A 21,678-nucleotide genomic window follows, 5' to 3' on the forward strand; every position below is an offset into this window, starting at 1 on the left:
CCTTTTCTGCAGAACTGCTTCCTAGCCATTCGGTCCCTAGTCTGTAACAGTGAATAAGATTCTTCCATCCTAAGTGCAGGACTCTGCACTTGTCCTTGTTGAACCTCATCAGGTTTCTTTTGGCCCAATCCTCTAATTTGTCCAGGTCCCTCTGTATCCTATCCCTACCCTCCAGCGTATCGACCATACCCCTAGTTGTTACCTACCACCCCACACCAGAAACCATATGGGGTATCATCAAACAACTGCAACTCATTCTCAATGGGGACCCCATCCTGAATGAAATCTTTCCTGAACCCCATTTTCTGGCCTGCAGAACACCCCCCAACCTCATCATCACCAGCTCAAAGCAGCACCAGACCCTGCCAAAAAACAGATGCAAACTTGCAGACATATCTCCATTGGTACCATGATCAACACTCCACCCACACCTTTCAGGATCCATGGATCCTACACATGCCTATCACAACATGTGGCGTACCTCATCCAGTGCTCTAAATGCCCCCAATAACAACTATGTGGGTGAAACCAGACAATCACTAGGCTCTCGAATGAACTCACACAGGAAAATGATAAAAGACAAAAACACCACATCAGCTGTAGGTGAACACTTTTCACAAAGTGATCACTCTATATCTGATCTCTCAGTCCTCATCCTCAAAGGAAACCTGCACAACCCTTTCAAAAGATGAGCCTGGGAGCTTAAATTCATTACTCTGCTAAATCTAAATATCAAGGACTGAACAGAGACAGTGGATTTATGGCTTATTATAACAATCTGTAACCCACTAATCCCCTCTTTTTGTCCTGTGACTACCGAGGTATTAATGGACCGCTCTACCTTGAATGGCCCCTTGAAATATGTGCTAACTACTTATGCTAAACAATCTGTTCCACTTGTCTTTAGCTGTGACACTCTGAGTATCTTTCCCAGCCCTGAAGAAGAGCTCTGTGTGGCTTGAAAGCTTGTCTCTCCCATCAACAGAAGTTGGTCCAATAAACGATATTACCTCACCCACCTTATCTCTCTGATAGGGATGTTGTTGTTAAAGGTTCTTTGTGTTATGTTGGTCTGTTAATTCTGCAATGTTCACACAGAGATATTTTTATTCTTTATACATCTTTGCTGATGCCCAGCCACCACACTGACTGGTTAGCCCATGCACAGCATTTAGTTAGTCCTTGATGCCCATCATGGATGAGGTTTAGGATTCCTCATCTCATTTCATTTGGAATTACAATGCAGTTGCCTTTAATCATAAGTCCATTTGACTCACTTAATTGTCCAGGCATGGCAAAGTAGTCTCTCGTCACTTCCTTAGTGTCCTTTAGATACTTGGGCCAGCCACCCCAAATGTAATTTAGAACTTCCAGAAGTTGGGTGTCCCTCAAGATTGCTTTTTGTAGCGTTAGTAGTCTCTTTTCTGGCACTGGTCTGTATGTGTCCACAGCATCCACATCCACCTTATGTCATCTTCAAGGTCAAGAGTAGTGAGTGTGATGCTGGGCTCTGTGACAGAGTGTTTGCTGCTACCAGATTTTTCCCAGGAACGTATTTAGCAATTGGGTTAAATCACATCAACGTTAGCCATAGACATTGGCATCTCAGCGGTGCTTGATCCAGGTCTTTGCCCATTGATGAGGGTTACAGGAGGTTTATGGTCTGTCATCAGTGTAAATTAATTCAGTCCACAGGGATATCTATAAAAGTTCTCACGTGCCCATACGTTTGCCAGGCACGCCTTTTCAATCTGTGCAGAGCGTTTTTCAGCTTCTGTAAGGGTGCAAGAGCAAAATGCAATTGGCTTCCATTCTAAGCCATTTTGTTGCAACAGTGCACCACCCAAGCCATAGGTGCTTCTATCCACACTGACCTTTTGTGGGTTTGTTCACATCGTAGTACTAGAGAACTAGAGCTGTTGAATTAATTTCTTTTACCTTTTTGAAAGCTATTTCTTGATTTGGCCCCCATACTCAAGATGGGTTGGACTTTCATTCAGTAGTTTTGTCACTGTAGAAAGATCTTGTTGGTATCAACCAAGGTTATTTGCCATCCCCAGTACACATCTCAGTTCTGGTACATTAGTTGGTGCACTCAATTCTCGAATTGCCTTTACTTCCTCAGGGCTAGGACTGATTCCATGTCTGTTTGTTGTCTGTCCCAAAACTTGATTGGGGTAGGCAGAAAATACATTTTTTCTTATTTAGCCTCAGTCCAGACTGACTGATTAGCCTTAGGACTTGGCTGAGGGTTCTGTTATGTTCTTCCACTGAAGATCCATACATCAGAATATTGTCCATTAAAATTACAACTCCATTTGTGTTCATTAACAGTTCTGCCATCTTTCTTTGAAAAATTTCAGGTGCAAAGTTAACTTTTGAATTTGCCAGAATCATAGAATATCAGAGTTGGAAGGAACCTCAGGAGATCATCTAATCCAACCCCCTGCTCAAAGCAGGACCAATCCCCAGACAGATTTTTACCCCAGTTCCCTAAATGGCCTCTTCAAGGATTGAACTCATAACCCTGGGTTTATTAGGCCAATGCTCAAACCATTGAGCTATCCCTCCCCTCGGCTGCTTGTGGCACCTAGCTTAGTGAATACTGTAGCTCCTTTCATTTTGGGGAGGAAGTCATCCAGTGTTGGGAGGGCATATTTTTTCCCTCCCAACTGCTTCATTATTTCAAGATTACACAGATTCATATTTTTCCATTTTTCTGTATAACTGGTACCAACCTGCTCCATTCTTTTTAGCTCTGTGAACTGTATGTACAGTACATGATTCAGCATTGTCTCTTAAGGTTAGTTGTAGTGGATCTCCTTTCAAAAGTCCAAAATCACCAAATATTCCATCGAGTTCGTCCACCTTTCTCATTAGGCTACAACGCTGCTGCTGAGAAGGCTGTTGGTCTGTGGTCCTTTGATTGCATAGCTTTTGTCTTTATAAGGTGTTTCCATGGTGAATTGGCCCATGCAGTTCAGAATAACTTCAGAGCTAGTCACAGCTGTGTCACTTGACTTCAGCTCTGAAAGGAGTTGAAGGTGATTGTAAGCCCCTTCTGAGATGACTGTGACATCAGCTCCTGAGTCAATTTTAAAGTCAGTATTCTTGCCATGAATATTCAGTTTTGCTCTCCAGTCAGGCTCTGTCATCACAAGTCATAGATCCCAGAAACAGTAGCTCTTGATTGTCTGTAATATGAGTCAACTCCCTGACTGCTATGGTGCGGCAAGCAGCTGCAAAATATCCACATTTCATGCATTTATTACACCTTGTACCTCTGTCTGAACATGCATCATCTCCTGGGATATGACTTTTTCTACAGCTTGTGCATGTAGGCTTGAATTTGTCCCTCCCAGCTTGGGATTTCTCTCTCCTTGTCTCAGGGGTTTTATGATGATGATTTTTAAATACTCAAGTATCTGTTTATAGCTTCTATGCTAGTTTCAGGTTTTTCAAGTTGCTCCTGCCTTTTTTTCTGTTTGAGTAATTCTGATTGCTTTACTATCTGTATAGCTGTGGCTAGGGTTCTCTCTCTCTTCAGTGGTAGCTGCTGTGAACAGTTTTTATCTATTAACCCAATAACCAGCCTGTCTCTGATAGCTTCATGTTTTACATTCCCAAAATCACAGTTTTCAGGCAATGTATTGCAAAACTCTTATAAAATATTCAACATTTCCCCCTGGTTCTTGAATTCTCTGTTGGAAAGATGCCACATTTCTCTGAGTTACAAAGTATGCATCAAACATAGCCAGAACCCGTAGTTATCTTTGTGACTGACTTCAGTCAAGTCAAAGGATTTAAAGATATGCTCTGTCTGCTTCTCCATAGCATAAATTAAAGAAGAAACCTGGATATCTCCAGTTTCTTTGTGGAGTTTGTTTGCAATGCATACTTGTGCAAAATACTGCGTCCAGTTTGTCCATTGTGAAAGTTTGTCAAAGCTGAAATTCTCTGAGCATTGAAGAGTGGCGTGTTGATGAGATCCTGCAACCTTTTTTTGCTTTGTTCCCTCTGTTTGCAACCTTTGTTGTTGTTTTACTTCTGTTTCTGTTCTTAGTTTCCTCCTGACACCGTGTCATGTTCCTCTACCAGATATGGACTGGCTACAGGGCTTGCTTATACAACTTGGCTGTGTTCAACAAAAGATCCTTTAGTGCTCTGCCAGGTGTGGATGAGGTTGGTTTAACTAAGGTCTTTGACACACAGTGCTCGCTAGTGGTTGAATAATGTAATACAGTTCAGCATTTCATGACAGGCAGTAGGATCCCTGCTGCAGAAGATGCATTGAGCAGTGTCTCTGTCTCTCCTTGCTATGAAGGATTTGGCCCTTTAAAATAAGAAAATTGTGCATCTTGTGACTTATATTACTGTAGCACCTAGAAGCCTGGACTGGGACCAGGGCCCCATTGTGCTAGGTAATGTACAGACCTGGAGTAAGAGACAGCCTGCCCAGCCCTGCAGAGCTTACAGTCTAAATAGACAAGACAGACACAGGCTAGGAGGGGAAACAGGCACAGAGCGGGGAAGTGACTTGCCAAAGGTCACAGAACAGGTACATGGCAGAGCTGGGAATAGAAACTAGGCCTCCTGAGTTACCAGCCAGTGCCTGACCCACTGGCCTAGACTACCAGCCTACAATTATCTACTCTAGAAACTGGCCCACTAACTTCGTCATGTAAATATAAAGTTAGACCAAGATTCAGAGATTTCCGATTTCTTTGCAAATGAATCACGTGTGAGAAACCAGGTCCACTTCTGGGTCTAATATCTGAGCAGCTTTTGTTTGTTCCTGTACCAAGAGCAATAACACAATTCTACGCACCAGTTATTTCACTGCACGGCTGAAAGTCTTTTTTTAAAAAAAGGAAGAACCAGCATTCTTAAAAGCAAAAGAATTTGGGCCAGATTTTCAGAAGTGTTCAGTAGCCACACCTGGGCCCCAATTTTCAGAAGAGCTCTGCTTCCATGTAGGCATTTAATGAGGGCCTATGACAGGGTGTACTTTGGCCCAGAGGCCCCCTGCTGGAGGCCCTGTGGTCCTACCACATCCCACCCCAGCAAAAGAGCAGAAGAGGTGAGTCCTCCAGGCTGCCTGGAGAGGCTGCAGGGAGCAGCCAATCAGTGCATAGCGGGCTCATAAAAGGAGCTGCTAGAGAGAACAGATCAGTTTGCTGGTTGGAGCCAGAGGTGCAAGGATGGTGTTCCTGGCTGGCTGCAGGAGCTTCAGGGCTTGACAGATCAGTGCTGACTGTAGCCAGGCAAGCAAGGAAGGTACTGGGGCTAAAAAGGGAAGTGGCCCAGGAAGGCACAGCAGCAAGTAGTTAAAGGGAAGCAGCAGGTGGCTGATCCTTATAGGGTCCCTGGGTTGGGACCCAGAGCAGTGGGTGGTCCCAGGTCCACGCCCCACTAGCTACTAGGGAAGTGGCTTAAGCACTGAGCAAGGGAGTAACAGAGTGAATGGCAGCCAACAGCAGTTGCCAGTGTTGCTTGACGCCTTCCCCCCTAGGGGTGGGAAGTGAAGTCACATGAACACATCTCTGAACACTGGATCTTCACTGATCTAGGAGAGCAACAGTGACTGGGGTGAAGTTGAGGGAGAGGCGTGTTAAGGGAATATTTGGTTGTTGGACTTTCACACCGTAAGGTGAGAAACTGAGGCCAAGGACACTGCCCAGCGTACTCTGGGGGGGCATGTTTGCCTATGGTCAGATGCTTTCGAATCACAGTTGTGGTGTTTTCCCATGTTAATGCTAGGTTGCTTTTCCCTTTTTATTAAAGGTTTTCTTTGCTATACACAGCCTCAGTGCTTGTGAGAGGGGAAGTGTTGCCTCTCAGAGGTGCCCAGGGTCAGAGGGGAGGCAGTTAATTTTCCCACATTACTGGCTGGGAGCTCGAGCCCCTAAATACTGAATCTGCCTTATTGTTGCTGACACCACTGGCAGAATGGTTCCAATTCTAACAAACACCAAGCTGGTATATTCCCCAATGGGACAATGTGCATCATAGGGAAATCCTAGTCCTTCCTGAATAGCCACTGGGTGGGGAGGGGGCTTCTTGCCGTGGGAGCAGGAATAAATATTCAGACCTCACCCCCTCTCTATGCTACAAAGCCCATTTCCATGGGGGCTCCCTGAGCAAGGATTTCACAGACCTAGCAGGTCCCTGAATAATCTCTCTCTAATGGCCTGCCTGTTGAGTTTGTGTTGGAGTTTGACCTATAGGCACAATATTATATTCTTCTGGTCATTCTATCTATCCACGGCATGCAGACAGTCTACACCTAGAGATGGCCCAGCATGGACAGACTTGATTTACCATCACAGTGTGACAGGTGAACAGCAGGTGACAGTAACTGAGGAGCCAGGGGAATGTTTTAAACATTCATTTTCCAGATAGCTGAAGTCAGCCTGCAGGGGCTTACAGTTCTGGGGCATGGAGCTTTATCCTTTTACAGCATTTCACAGGAGAAATGACTCTAATGAACAGATGAAAGGAACAAAGCGTGTTTGACCTACATGGCAGCTTTGAAAGGTGCTTTTCTAAATACATTGGACATGCTCTAATTGGTTAGGCATTGGGAAAAATACTGCAAAATGTGAGGTGCTAACACAGCATATTTTAGTCTTGAGACGACAGTCTCAATGGGTCACATCAGCTCCTTGACTTCGTGCTTTGCAAGAGATGAAAGGATGGGGAGAATCTATTCCTCTGGCCAGTACTGAGGTGGAGAGAAGGAGCTGGAACCCCTGTGGTTATTCTGTTTTCTTTCCCATACAGTCTACACGCTGGTTTTGTAATGGTATAACTATGTAGGGTCAGGGTGTGACTTCTCTACTGAAACAGTGAAGTCAGTACAACTCCCACGAGTGTAGGCACAGTTCTATCTGTTTACAAGTGATTGATACTGGGATACCTTATTCCCCTTTTCATCTGGGAATAGCTGCATTGGCATGAAGCACCTTTAGGCTTTGCGTACGCTACAGAGCCTTAGGCCGGTGCGGCCCCTAGTATAGACAGAGCGTCCGTAGCCAGGAGGAGTTTTTCTGCCAGTGTAGAAACACCTCTTCCCCGAACAATGTTAGCTGTGCGGACAGCACTCGTCTTTTGCTGGCGAGGAGGGTGGGGGTTTTTTTGTTTTTTTTTTTTCATTTAAACGGGCAGCATTGGGCTTCTAGAACCTAATTATTCAGGAGCCTTTCAATAGGATGCCTCAATGATTTAGCAGCTTTGAAAATCCCACCTGCAGCATATGAATTGAGTGGTTACCTAGCGCCATACGCCACGTCCCTCCTCCGTGATTAGCAATGAGATGTTAGGGGAGCTCTGAATTTGAGTTGCGGTTGCAGGGAGCTGGCCGGAAGAGCATTTCACACTTGCTCCCCCTCTGGTGCCTCCTTTGCATTTTGAGCTGTAACCTTGGATAGTGCTGTTACACACAAAAAACTACCTGAAACGAACGTTAAGGTTGCAAAGCCAAGCGCTCCAAAATGCCAGATTTGAAGGTTGCCTGTGCAGGCTTGATTCTGCCCCTTTGTGTGTATGAATTATGATACTGTCTTTAATTACACAATCAAATACTACGTTTTCGAGAAGTCAGTGTACAGGCTGGACAATATTTTGTTTTCTCCTGGTGGTTCAATGTATGGCCCCAGGCCTTGTTCTCTGTGCGCTATTCAAACCCTTCTCCAAAGACAGAGTGATTAATTGTCTCAGGGGCTTCTGTGTGGTACTCATCACTACAGTACCTGAGTGCTTCACAAACAGGACTGAAGTTATCTTCACAACACCCCTGTGAGGTCCAGGGATGGTGGTATTCCCCCTTGTATAGACAGGGAACAATGGCACAGAGATATAGGTCAATTTTGGGTGCCTCGTTTGAGACACCTGGGATCTGATTGTTCTGCGTATGTAGCATTCTGTTTTATAGCAGGTCACATATTCAAAGCACGGCTCCCTTTAACTTCGGTTGCAGATGTGAGCACTCAGCTCTTCTGCCATTCAGACCCCTGGGCAACCCAGAAAATGAGGATAGTTTTGGTTTAAGTGACATGCCCAGTATCACACAGTAACCTTGTGGCAGAGGCAGGGATAGAATCCAGTTCACCAGAGTGGCATTAAACTGCCCTAACTATGAGATCTTCGTTTCTCTTCCTGCTGTCCCCTGCCTCATTCACTACACACCTTCCAACTTCTGCAACAAACAAGGCGGGGGTCCTATAGACAACAGCCTCCTCAACTGCACAGTTGTTGGGAAGCACATGCTGAGAGTCCTTAAGATTGTCATTAATTCTTTTGTTAACTCTGGGCTGCATAAATCACACATACCTCATAGCTGAGGTTTATGAAACAGCTGTCTCTCAGTGGGACCTATGATACCCTGACGCCTCTTGTCTTTACACAATGCATTCTGATCAGCAGCTGATCTCGTGTTCATCCCTGAGTTTCTCCTGAAGACTATTTTAAATTCCTCTGAAACAAATGGAGGGCCGCAACCTGAAACAAACTCTTCAGGGAGCATACTCTGTAATCAGGGCCGGCTCTAGGATTTTTGCCGCCCAAGGCAAAAACAATTTTGGCCGCCCCCCCCCCCCCCGTTTTTTAATTACCTCAACTCCGCCCCTTCCCTGCCTCCTCCCCCCAGGCTCTGAAACCTGGGAGGGAGGGGGAGATCCCGAGCGGCCGTGGCCACTCAGAGTCTCCCTCTCCCTCCCAGGTTTGAGAGCCTGGGAGAGAGGGGGAGACTCCGAGTGGCCGCGGCGCGCGAAACGGCTGTTTTGCGCGCCGCGGCCGCTCGGGATCTCCCCCTCCCTCCCAGGTTTGAGAGCCTGGGAGGGAGGGGGAGACCCCGAGCGGCTGCGGCGCGCGAAACAGCTGATTCGCGCGCCGCTGCTCCCCCTCCCTCCCAGGCTCAAGCCTGGGAGGGAGGGCGAGTAGCGGCGCGCGAGCGGCAGCGGAGGTGAGCTAGGGCGGCCGGGACACATTTTTAGGGGCGGCATTCTGGCGCCGGCCATGCCGCCCCAAGCACCAGCTTGTTTTGCTGGTGCCTAGAGCCGGCCCTGTCTGTAATGCTTCAGGAGTATTTGCAACAGAAGTGTTCGTCATGTGTGCTGCATCAAGCCACCTGGAATGAGTGCAGCTGTATTTGCATACTATGGAGTCTTTGCAAGGCCTTAGTTGTCCACTGGTACATGTGACATGGAGCAAGTGTCTGGCATGTTTGTGGTTGCCTGCTCTCTCTCCCTCGGGATGAACCTGGGCGTCATCTACATGCCTAGCTCAATGGGGCCACAATCTTAATTGGAGTGTGAAATATAATTAATACATAATTCACAATGGCTACTTAACTTTTCTGTAGCCTGCTGTGCATCTGACTTCCAAAAGTAACTTTGGGTCTGTCGACACTGCAATTAGTCACCCGCGGCTGGCCCGTGCCCGCTGGCTTGGGCTAAGGGGTTAATTGCGGTGTAGATGTTTGCAGGGTCCTAGGGCCCAGACTCGAGCCTGAACACCTACACTGCAATTAAACAGCCCCTTAGCCTGAGCCCCGGGAGCCTGAGTCAGCTGGCACGGGCCAGGCTCAGGTTTTTAACTGCAGTAAAGACGTACCCTACAAGTCGAGCTTTTCCCTATCACTGGGCCTGGGTGATGTTGAAGAAATTCAACCGGCATCCTAACCTGCAAGCTTATTGGTATTACTACCAATGTGCCCAAGAGCAAGCAAGCAATCTCTCCGGACAACTCCATTTCTCTAGAGGAATAAGAATGACTCCCTCACTTTCTGTGTCATTTGACTCTCCTAAAAGAATATATTAGAAAGGAAGGTGATGACTGCGCTGGGTTGAGATTTAGGTGTTCTGGGTTCAGTTCTCGGCTCTGCTGCAGCCTTCCTGTGTGGCCTTGGGCAAATCACTTAGCCCTCCTGTGCCTCAGTTCTCTTGGGTTAAAATAGCAGGGAAGACATCAGCTCAGGTTAGCCGCTCAAGGTAATGCCTATAGGGCTGCCCGAAGCGGAACTTGACCTGCTAACCCAAGTTAAAAGCGGAGCTGCAGTGCGTTCACTACCATCTTAACCCGAGGTAAGAACACACCGTTCCCCCCCCAGCGTAGCAGTACACTTAGATACAGTACCTTGTGTTGTGCATGACTGAGGAGAAATGCCAAGTATTGCACTTAGGAAGGAATAATCAATTGCCCAAATACAAAATGAGAAATGACTGCCTAGGAAGGAGTACTGCAGAAAAGGATCTGGGGGTTATAGTGGATCACAGATTAAATAAGAGTTAACAATGTAACACTGTTGCAAAACGACCATCATTCTGGGATGTATTAGCAGGAGTGTTGTACGCAAGACACGAGAAGTAATTCTTCTACTCTGCTCCGTGCTGATAAGGCCTCAGCTGGAGTATTGTGCCCAGTTCTGGGCACTATGTTTCAGGAAAGATGTGGATAAATTGGAGAAAGTCCAGAGGAGAGCAACAAGTTGCAGTGGGGGCAACCAAGGAGCTAATTTGGCCCATTCACTCGGCGTGTTGAAAATGCATCAGTAATGCAGTTGGGTTTTCCCAGTATTTCTTTTAATTGTGATTGGCATCTTTAGGAGAAGGGCAAAGAAGAGCAGAGGGGGAAGGTGGGTAGGGAGGGGCACTGAGTGAAGGCTGGAGGGCCGCTCACGGGGAGGAGGACAGGGAATTGTCGCTCAGACAGTGACATTTTGAGGTAGGTGGCTAGGGATGGGATTTTCAGAAGTGCTCAGCGCTGGCCAACTCTGTTCCCATTGAAGGCAATGAGGATTTTCCCCCTGGGTTCACTAGCGCTGAGTTAGGCCTAGGCTGAATGCATCTGAAAATCCCACCCTATACCTGTATCCTGGGGTTCTGGGAACATCATAAAGCCCTTGTGCTTCACCTCCCCAAACCCCAGATTGAGTGTTAACCCCCATTTCAGTTACCTGCTGAGTCAGTATTTTCCAGGCCCTTCTGCTCCTCTCACACAAACCTTTACACGTGAAGCCGGTTTTCCACGTGTGCATTGCTTATACGGCCTGAACAAGTGCCTTGCCCCCTGCACTACTGACCAGGGAGCCTCCAGCCACGACATGGAGCCATTCCAAAACAGCCTGGGAAGCAAGCGCACAGCCCTGCGTGCAGGTAGCATGGAAAACGCACGTACCTATTAGAGGGACGGAATCCGAGGTGGCAGGCATGATCTCCGCCACAAGCAGCATGAACACGGTCAGGGACAGCAGGACAGTGATGCCTGGGATGGAAAAGAAAGGAAGAGTATGACCTTTGCTGAACTGGTGTGGCCATTCCACTAACATCTTGGCTATGAAATAAAACCCCGGCCTGGTCACTAGCTAAGCAGGCCCGTCTCCAGCTCATCTCCACTTCCGCCTCTCCAAGAGAAGAGTCTCTGCTGGGCAAGATGCATCCTCCAGTGCATCTTCATCTCCTCTCTGTCCCCCGTCTCGCCAGTTTCCCTATTTGCCTTGGCTGTCAATAACTCTCGACCCAGAGCTCTGTCCCTCCGGCACTGCAAACACAATCACTGCCACCTTGCCCATGTACCTTGTGGCCTTGACTCTTCCACTCTGAACTCCACCATTTCCTCTTGCCCTGCCTACTCTAGCTCTCTTTACTAATCCCAGCTCTCCACTGTGCAGGTAACCATGCTTCCTAGCTTCTCACTGGTACACCCAAGGGAGACAAATTCAGACTCCCTCCTCCAACAAACCGCAGGTCTCAAAGTGGTCTCAGAGTTCCACCCGGTCTGTCATTGCCCCAGGATTTATCGTGTTTCATAGACGAGACTGGATTTTAAGGCCAGAAGAATCCATTAGGAGCACCTAGTGTGAGCTCCTGCAGGCCAGAGAAGGTCCATCTACTAACTACAGGTGGGATTCTGAACAGCACTCCGCGGTGGCCCATCTCTGCTCTCATTAATGTCAATGGGTTTTGACCATGGATGTCAATGGTGGCGGAGAATGCTGAGCACTTTTGAAACTCCTACTCTAATCTGGATTCTGACCCCTTACTCATATTGTCATATGTCCCTCCATGAGTAACCCCCCAGGACCAGTGGGTCTCCTTGTAGAGTGAGGCACTACTCTGCATGAGCAAAGTATCACAGTCGGGTCCTTAGAGCTCTGGAACTTTGTTCAAATACTCTTTTAACATCCCCTAGACAGACCCAGATGTCACAACCTTTGTTTCCTAGCTTGGTGGTTCAGTCCCTTTTAGCTTTGTGTAATCACTGTTCATCTCAGGAAGCCTTTGCTGCTTTCAACCTCTCCATGCATGTGCCCAGGCCTACCCCCGAGACCTGCTTTCTCTGGCCTTGTGACTTGGCATGAATACCAGGCTTCAGAAGAAAGAGACGGTTGCCCTAACCCACTGTTCCACCTAGTCCAATGGAGATGTCTAACTCTATCCTGCAGAACTGGTAAATCGCATTCATTTTTCAAAGCACGGACCAAGAGAATAATCCAAATCAAGGCCAGCCACTTATCAATACCTAATATCAGCAGGAAGCTGTATCACCACATTGCTCAGATCAATACAAATGGCTGAGCTTACATAGTGCCGAATCAATAGGGCTATCTGCTGTCGGTGCTCACTAATGTGAGGGGTGGTTCCTCAAGCTGACCCAAAGAAAGCCGTCTTGCTACAGTGTCTGCAGCTTTGAGTGGGCTCCCCCCATGGGAAGTCCCTACTAGCCAACGTCCATAGCAGGCATTTGACGCTCCCTTTTATGCCAAATCTTTAGGAAGAGCTGAGGAATTAATTTTCCTTACCTAAAGAGATCTTCTCTCCTGAGTCAGCAGGCAACAGGAAAACAAGCAGTGCCAAGCCAGATATAAGGACACAGGGAATCAGTAAGTTCAAGCCGTAGTAGAGGGTGCGCCGGCGCATGGTTACCGTGTATGTCACATCTGGATACGGTTCTTTACAGCACTCATAGTACAGCTCATTCCTCTTCCCTGGGACACCTGCGCAGGAGGAAACCAGAGGTGGAGAAAGCGGCGGTTGGCCTGATATCTGGAGCTGTGTAGCACTCAACTCCGAGTCAACACTCCATGCCTCTGAGCATCGGACCCAATGTTCAAAGGCATTCTGTTTAGATCATTGTTAGTACATGTATTACTGTAGCACCTAGTGGCCTCAGAGAGATGGGCCCTATGGTGCTAGAAGCTGTACATATGGTAAGAGACAGCACCTGCCCCCAAAGAGCTTACAGTCTAAATAGACAAAGGGTGGGATGGGGAAAGAGAGGTGAAGTGACTTGCCCAGGGTCACACAAAAGGTCAGTGGCAGAGGTGGGCTCCCGATTCCCATCACTAGGTCACACTGCCTCTCAAAGAGCCACTTTCCCATCAATAGAACTAGTTCAGTGGTGTAAGCCGCTAGCTGCCAAAACCCTCAAACTGTAGGTTCAAATCCCAACAGGCATCTTTATTTTTTTAAGGTAAAGGAAGTTATTAGAATGAAGTTTGCACTCTGTGTGTGTATGAGACATTAAAGACATAAGTATGTTCTGTGCTGTGTAGCTATTAAAGATCCCACGACTCTTTGGTTTGCTCTAAGATTCTTGGTCAAAACTTCCCTTCTTCCACTACTGTGCAGTATGACTTCTGCTGGCTGGCTCACTCCACTCCTACTGTATGCAGTAGAGAAATGAGTCTTATGTCCTAAACCGCTTTGAGATTAAAGGAGCTATAGAAATATAAAAAGATTGTTTCCCTGTCACTTTGCTCACTGTATACATGTAGCGACTACAGGATTTGCAAATATAATAATAATTATTCCGAGCTGGCATATTGGTTTTCAATTTTTATTTTTGGAAACAATATAACTGGAACAGGGCATAGCAGGGCCCCGCTTGGTCCGGCCTCTGCTCTGCTCCAAAAATCACTCCGAGACCTTCTGGCTCAGACGTCACTGGTGTAGTTTATTTACAGGGTGCAATCCCACCACCTTCCCACCATATACAGCACGGGGGCTTCACTCTGAAGGACTTCCCAGCGTCTACAGCCAGGAGAGACGCGCTTCCACGCTCTGGCTTCCCCCTTTCCATCTGCCCCCCGGCTTCCTTCCTCTGAGGCTTTTGTGCAGCCCCAGGCTAATTAGGCAGGCTGCTGTGTCCCCTTTGTCAATCAGGTACAGGTGGCTCTAGCCAGCTCCAATTTACCTCCCTTAATTGGAGCTGGAGTGACAGAGGGCTGGCTTAGCAGTCCCTGCCCAGCACCCTGTCACAAGAACTCATTAATGGAGAGACATATTGCAGTTGAATTACAGCAGACTCATCCTTCGTACATTCAGCCAGTTTTTCACAGCTGAGTTCTCTTCAGCAGGAAAAAACGAACGTTAGACAGATGGTAGTTTTTGCAGTTAAGGTTGTAACTCACTGTCTTTTATAAGTTCCTTTCCCCCAGCGTTGGCAAAACTCAAGTGATCCAGCTGAAATTTCTTCTGTGCCACCCTGACAGATGGGGGGGGGGGGGGAGATATTTTAGGAAGGTTTGGTAGCCCTCGGTCGGGCATTCAGCTATGGCGGTGTGGACGATCAGAGCTGGAAAACTGTCTGCACATTTTCTGAAAATTCATCTGGAAAACAGCTTGGCTTAGGAACCCCATGAGAATTAGTGCCTTTGTTTTTTGGAAAGGTGGCATGGTTAATGATCTGGTTTGTGTGAAACGGAGAGCACCATGAGATTTCACGCACACCCTGTACCATCTATGAAGTCTGTTCCACATATTCGCATGCTAATACACCCCCACAAGCGCTCTCCGTGCGGTTTGCGGAGGGCCATTCAGCTCACTTCTTAGAATGATAAGGGCCAGAACTTCAGAAGGGTGTGCGGGGATTCTCCATTGTCCCCCTTTTGAAAACGGGACCTATAATATGCATTGAAATGTCACCGTGACTTTTGTAAGAGAGAACTGAAAATTCCAAGGTGATTCTCAGACGCACCCATTCTGTGACACCGCAGCTAAGGACGTAAAGACAGGTAAGCTGAAGGGAAGATGGAGAGAGCCTTAGTTGATGTTTCTGTGTTTTGTTTTTAGAAAACAGACTCAGAAAGTCAGGAAATTCAAAGGGTTTGTTTTTAATTAAGGAAAACTGGAAAAGTCAAAGGACAAAAATGCAGAGTTCAGGTAACCCAGGCCACATCGGCATCACCTCCATGGCTGTGTTTTCAGTACCTTGGAGATGAGAACGTAAAGTTCCTGCTACTCCCAACCCCACAGTAGCCTTCTCTCTCTCTCCCCCTCTCTCTCTCCTCACCTTCTATTTAATAAGAAGCCTGCTTAGCCGGCCAGGGAAATCTAACCTTGCAACAATTTGCTGTGACAAGCTACAAGCAGTCCTGGGCATCCCAGCCGTGGTAAGAGGAGATTTACCCTCAGACTGGCTGCAGGACGATTAGCGTCATGGGCTGTAGACTGTGCCTCTAATTTTCTAGCAGCTGAACTGCAAATGTGACAGATGCTGTCATGTCCTAGCATTTGCTGTTCTTTCGCTCTTTCCCCTGTTTTGTGTTGGTCTGGTTTGCTCATCAGGTCAGACTTTTGACTGAACCGGAAAGATGCCAGCTTGAACATGGTGGCTTGCCCACGGGCTGGAGAGCCTGGGGCTACGCCAATTCTGAGCCCTACCTGAGAGGAATTAGGTGATTTCCAGTCTGAAAGGCAGCAGGAAGCTGCAGGTGAGGAGTGTTTTGGAGACAGTAGCTGAGACTATTAGAGACAGGAAACGGGGGGAAGAGGAGACTGTGGAGCTGGGGCTGGTAGAAGGGGCAGCTCTGAGGAGCACGTTTGGCTCCTGTAGCACCTTAGCCAGGGAAAGCCTGCAAGGGAGAGTTAAAGAGGGGAGTTCTTAAAGGGGCCTGGATGAAGGAGAAACAGGTGTGACAGCCACAGAGACAACCCTACCTCCAAGGGAGTGCTCGGGGGGTAGGGAACAGAAATGGGTATCTACAGTTTGCTTTCCCCACCCTTAGTGACTGATGTCTGGAGACACTGCGGCAGGCTGGCTTTCGATAGTTGTCCATCACACCCAGTGTGCAGTAGACTGTTGACAGCCTGATCCTGCAGTTGACAATGTCCACAGTGGCAGCACAGACTCAGCACCCATCACCTTTTTCTCCTCTGGTTGTATCGTCTGGATCTTCTCTTCCTTCACTGTTCACTGTTTTGCTTTGGCGCTTAAGGGTCAACAGGTCTGATCCACCATAATGTGTGCAATGTGTAGCACCAGTGTGTCAGGTTGACACAGAGAAGGGGCTTTCTTTAGAAGAGAAGGCCCTGGTTGTGTTAGGCAGGCTGCTTGTCTAACCCCATTATTGCATTGGCCACTGTCGGAGTGATGTGAGAGCTGACACAATTCCATCCAGGCCTCTGGGAACAAGCGCAGGCAACTCGAACACCAAATGTGTTCCTCAGCAATGCTTGTTGAAGGCAGGATTTCAAGCCAGAAATAACCAAACGGGGCCCTCTCCTGAGCTCCTAAACTTGTAGAGGAGTATTTGAAAACCAGTGCAGCGCTGAGTGGGATGGACCCTCGGGGTTTTCCCCTCCTAGTGGAGTCCTTTACCCTTCCTGAAAACAGAATCCTGATGGTTCCCATTAGTTTCTCACCTCTGAGATCCCCTGCCTTAAGACTTCACATTGCAGCTGCCATTCTCCAGCTATGGGAAGGGCCACCTGTAACCAAGCTCACGCTGTAGCAAGCTAATCAAGGTCTACATGTGGCCCACCTCACCCCTAGATGCAGACAGAGCAACACAGAATGGGTGTGGGTTATATGCAGATGTTTTCTGTGCTGCTCCCTGAAATGGCTGGTAGAAACTCTGTAAAGTAGCTCAGAGCTTTCCTCCCCTGGGGTTGCACTTGACATCTCTACTGGGCATAAAGCTAATACACCTTGGAGATGCAAGAGCTTGATTCTGATCTCACTTAGCCTGCTTTTATACTGGCATTACTCTGACCTCCGTGGCTTTGCTCCTCACTTACACCTGTAGAAGTGAGATCGAATCAGGTCTGAAGAGGCCGGGTCTAAGAACGGAGTCTGTGAGAAGCATCAGCTTTTTAAAAGTACAGTTTTCTTCTGGAACAGTAGAACGAATGTTTGGAATGCATTGACCTGATGTAGCGGAGGGGAGGCTACTGACTTTACTGAATAGAGACTTTGCTGTCCTGGGACATGTCTACACTGATGGCGCTATACCAGTATAGCTATTACAGCACCACAGCTGTGCGTCTCTAACCCCATAGTGTAGACGCAGACTACAATGACGGAAGGGTTTTTTCTGTTGATATAGGAACTCCACCTCCCCAAGCGAGGGTAGCTAGGTCAACAGAAACAGACTTCTGTCGACATAGCTGGGTCTACACTGGGGGTTAGGTTGGTGTAGCCAGGGCTCGCAGGGGGTGGAATTTTCAGACCCATGAGTGCTGTAGGGATGTCGACCCAGTTTGAAGTGTAGACCAGGCTCTGGGTATATGGTTTGGGGGTTTGTTTGGTTTGGGGTTTTGCAAGAGTTCCTGCTGTGATCAGACTTTCAAACCTAATGCCCTTTAGGCTAAATAAGTTGCAGAAACGTGATTTGATGTTCACTATGCACGTAGAAGACACAGAGATCCAAGTTCTGTGCTGACCCCCTGCATTTACTGACGTCAGTAGAATTTCATAGGTTATCAGACCCCACAGCAATATGCCCACAGGCTCCCTAATGTAGCTTTAGTTAACTCGGCAGGACAAGAAAGAAAACACTTGAAACATTGTCTGCAGTCCAATTGTGAGATTTCTACTGCTTTTCAAATAGGAGCTTTTAATACCTGTACTTCAAATGTCCAGATAAGAGCCATCATTCCCATGTATTCAATTTGCCTTAAAGTTTCAACTCATTTAGATTTCTAAGCGAGCCAACTTACCCACTAAATCCCATTCTCCATTTGATATGTAATTGGAAATATCAGCTTCAAGCATCTGCAGATCAAGCAGCCAGCCATTGTGGGTCCATGAACCAAATTTCAAATCGCATTTTTGCACATCGAAAGGGAACCAGCGGACGTCAATGTAACACGTGCTCTTCAAAATGCCTGAGAATAGACGTTAGAGGGGGAAACAGACATCTGAGGTCTGAAGGGCAAATGCAAAATGCAATGACATTGGGCTGAGATCCTGTGGAACTCTCAGGCCTCTCTCTACAATTAGACTCAATCCAGCTGAGCAGACGCCGATTAGAATTTCTAATCGAACTGTTCCACTAACAGCACTTACGATTTCCTGAGCCAAATGACTTTCCTTTTGCAGTTACATTCGTGAGAGACCCAGCTGATGCAGTGTTTCTAAAGAGATAGGGGCCAAATTCTCTCCAGGTGTAAATGGGTGCACGCCGTGTTGAGTTCAGTCGCGCTACACCGACATACACCAGCAGAGAAACCAGCTCAGGAGATATCAACAAACCTACAAATTCCTGACCTTTTGCCGCTTTGTTTTCTTTGCCATGCTTATTCTCCTTGGGCCATATCGCCAGGTCTTCCCTCATGTATGTTCTCTAGGGGTCTGTCTTCACTGTGTCTGGTGCAAGCCTCCCACCCTAGGTCATCCGAGTGCACTTAAAAATAGCTGGGGCTGAGGCTGGGGCTCTCAAGCCTGGGGTAGGGTTGGATGTGGGGGTCGGACTGACAGCCCACGTTGCAATGTCAAAGCATTGTCTGCACCGCTATTTTTAGTGCACTCGTGTGAGCCCCATGTACACTAGTTTGTGAACTCAGGCTGGGGGACTCACTTCCAGACGCAGCGTGGAGATGCCCTGGGAAGCTTGCTGGGCAATCCTACCCCACTATACCAATCTGTGCCTGTCTACACAATGGCCTTGCAGTTAAGCTAACAGAATCCCACGTATCCCTGCTCTGGGACTGAGAACCATTAAATTTCAGTTGTCTGCAGTGAAGTTCCTCTTCCCAGTGGTCAGGGCACCAGCCTGGGACTCCACCGATCAGGGTTCAGGTCTTTGCTCTACCACAGACTTCCTGTATGACGTTGGACAAGTCGCTTAGTCTCTTTGTGCTCCGGTTCCTCGTCCCTAAAACAGGGATAACAGCACTGCCCTGTCTCACGGGGGCTAGGAGGATAAGCCCACTAAAGGCTGTGAGGTGCTCAGATACCACAGGAATGGTGCCGTAGAAGTGACATAAGCAGATAGGCTGAGATTCACGAAGAGACTTAGATGCTTGACGGCCACTTTAAGCACCTAAATCCCAGAATTGGACCTTGGTGAGATTCATACAACCCCTGCTAAGCTGCTGCAGATCCTGATAGTCCCGTAAACTTGTTGCCACCTAAGTTTTTGCAGTAAAAGTTCCTTAGGTGCCTGTGTTTCTGCCAGATCATCAAAAGGTTCAGCATTGTATGGTGCTAAACCTTTTTGTCACAGTGGGAACCACTGGATGCTGAACACATTTCAATAGCTGGCCTGTATTTAGGGGTCTAAAATAGAAGCTGAATTCTTTCGGAAGTCTGTCCCACAGCATAAAGCGCACAACGCTTCTAATCCAGATCTGCTTTTAAACTGATACAATTAATTCTCTAAATAGGAAAATTGATTGACGCCATTAAAGTAAATTGATTTAAACCAACAAACAAAATCCGTCTCCTACCTGGAGGAATGTACTGACAAGATCCAGAATAATTCACCAACACATTCGTGTGAAACGTGGCATCGAATCTTTCATCCGCACTAAAACACAACATAAAAAACCCCACAGGCCCTTGAATTCAAAATGTGGTGAACAATAAAGTAACGATCATTAATTTCTGAATAGCGGGTGTGTGGATTAGGGACCGGTGGGTAAACTTTGTAAAATAGCATTAGTTGGAATCTCTAGCTCACTCCAAACTGAGTTTGGATCTTCTTTCAAGATTTAGATCAGTTGGATAAAGGGTCCAGCTCTCAGCCAGCTGGCTGGACCCCCAGACGGCCCCAGTCACTGAGGGAGAGCTGCTGCAAGGAGCTCCGCTCCCATTTAGGCAACTAACTGAAATGGCCTGATTTTCAGACGAGCTCAGCGCCTTTGATGCCAAGGCTGTGACAATGGGAGACGATGATGGGGCCCTGGGCCCTTTGGAACCTCTGGCCAAGTGGCACCTTACTCAAGGTGCAGGTACTAGGTGCTAGCTTAGCAGTAGCTTGGAACTGCAGCTCCTCTTCAAAGAGAGCAACTAGTCACAGGCCAGCGGTGAAGTGGCCGGAGAAGAAAGGGAACTGTCGGGGGCTCAGATGGCATGGCAGGTCTTTGTGGGTGCTCAGGGATCTGGATTGTAAGCTCTTAGGGGCGTTTTGTTCTGTGTTTGTACAGCACCTAGCGCAGTGGGGTCCTGGTCAATGGCTGGGGCTCGGAGGTGCTACAGAGATACCAATAGTAATAATGTTGTGTGCAGACCTTGTGGGTTGGATGTCTATAATTTCAGGAGTTAGTTGAGGTTTGGGGAAGCTTCCAGACTGCTGGATACTTATCCAAACTGAATCAAACAATCCAACCCTTCAGATCTTAGCCATTTTGAGACAAGTTGTCTAAAATATCATTGCAGACTTTCCCGTGCTGGCATTGTCCTGCACTCCCTCTGAACTGAAGGGCACTTCATAATTATTTTACAATCTTAGGGCCTGATTCAACTCCCAGTGAAGCTAGTAGAACTATTTCTATCGAGTTTCCTGGGCTTTGTCGGTCCCTATGTGTAGTCTTTTAGCTATATGTAATTGTGATATTTTTAAGTGCTAACATCATCTAATTTTCCATAAGGCTGTACCAGGAGACTACAAAAGCACAAACGTCAAATGAAACCCGCATAATTATTTACATTAGCACAAGATAGGTAATCATAACTTAATCTTTCATTATATAGACCATGGCCAAAGGCCTCAAGCCGTTTCTATTTTACGAGCATCGTTAAGATAACTCTGTGCTTCCATCTAGACTTTTCACTGTACTGCAGCACTTGTCTGGGTTTGTTTCCATTCTTTGGAGGCCACAAACCTGATCCTCAGCTGGTGTAATCTCCGTTTGAAGTCAATGGAGCTACGCTGATTTACACCAGGGGATGAACTGACTCAGTGTTTGTCTCAGTACTTATAAACCTTCCGTACCTGTTATACAGAAGAATGTCTGGCACCCATATCTGGTCAGCGGGAAATCGTAAGTTCTGGACTCCTGGGTATGCATACTGATCCCAAGACAAGTAAACGTCAATCCAGTACTATAGGGAAATATAGACACAAATGTTATTTATCATTTCTACAATATAGGATCATAGGGGAAAGGAATGTTTCCCTGTATGTTTGGAAAGTGCCTGGCACATTTGGGTGCCATAGAAAGATAATGAATATTAGCAATAGCAATGATAACATAATAATTACTGTTCTAGGGTTAATAACAAGTGACGACAATGAAAAAGACTGGTGTATGCACTGAGGAGCTCGCAGTGTAATGACTTAACATTTGGACTATTATATTTTACATGTTTGTTGTTTAGAAAAATCTATACGGAAATATTTATTTCCTGTGTTACATCGGTGGATGCTGACTTATACCAGCTGAGGGCCTGGCCTGGAAAGCATACAATTGCACTCCGTATTCCAAAATGATTGTTTATGATATTTTCCCCTCC

The 21,678-nt window shown here is 47.1% G+C and overlaps 1 protein-coding gene across 1 annotated transcript in view; it reads right to left on the minus strand.

The window, feature by feature from the left end:
• LOC135880586 (neuronal acetylcholine receptor subunit alpha-7-like) overlaps nucleotides 1–21,678 on the minus strand; it is a 103,353-nt gene that overhangs the window by 25,385 nt on the left and 56,290 nt on the right. The window contains exons 4-8 of the mRNA XM_065406928.1: nucleotides 21,158–21,267; nucleotides 19,671–19,750; nucleotides 17,940–18,107; nucleotides 12,800–12,994; nucleotides 11,176–11,262 (exon numbers count right to left, since the gene is read on the minus strand). Coding sequence (XP_065263000.1) covers nucleotides 11,176–11,262; nucleotides 12,800–12,994; nucleotides 17,940–18,107; nucleotides 19,671–19,750; nucleotides 21,158–21,267 — 640 coding nt within the window. The remainder of the gene's footprint in view (nucleotides 1–11,175; nucleotides 11,263–12,799; nucleotides 12,995–17,939; nucleotides 18,108–19,670; nucleotides 19,751–21,157; nucleotides 21,268–21,678) is intronic.

This window comes from Emys orbicularis, chromosome 6 (assembly GCF_028017835.1).
Source record: "Emys orbicularis isolate rEmyOrb1 chromosome 6, rEmyOrb1.hap1, whole genome shotgun sequence".
NCBI classification, from domain to species: Eukaryota; Metazoa; Chordata; order Testudines; family Emydidae; genus Emys; species Emys orbicularis.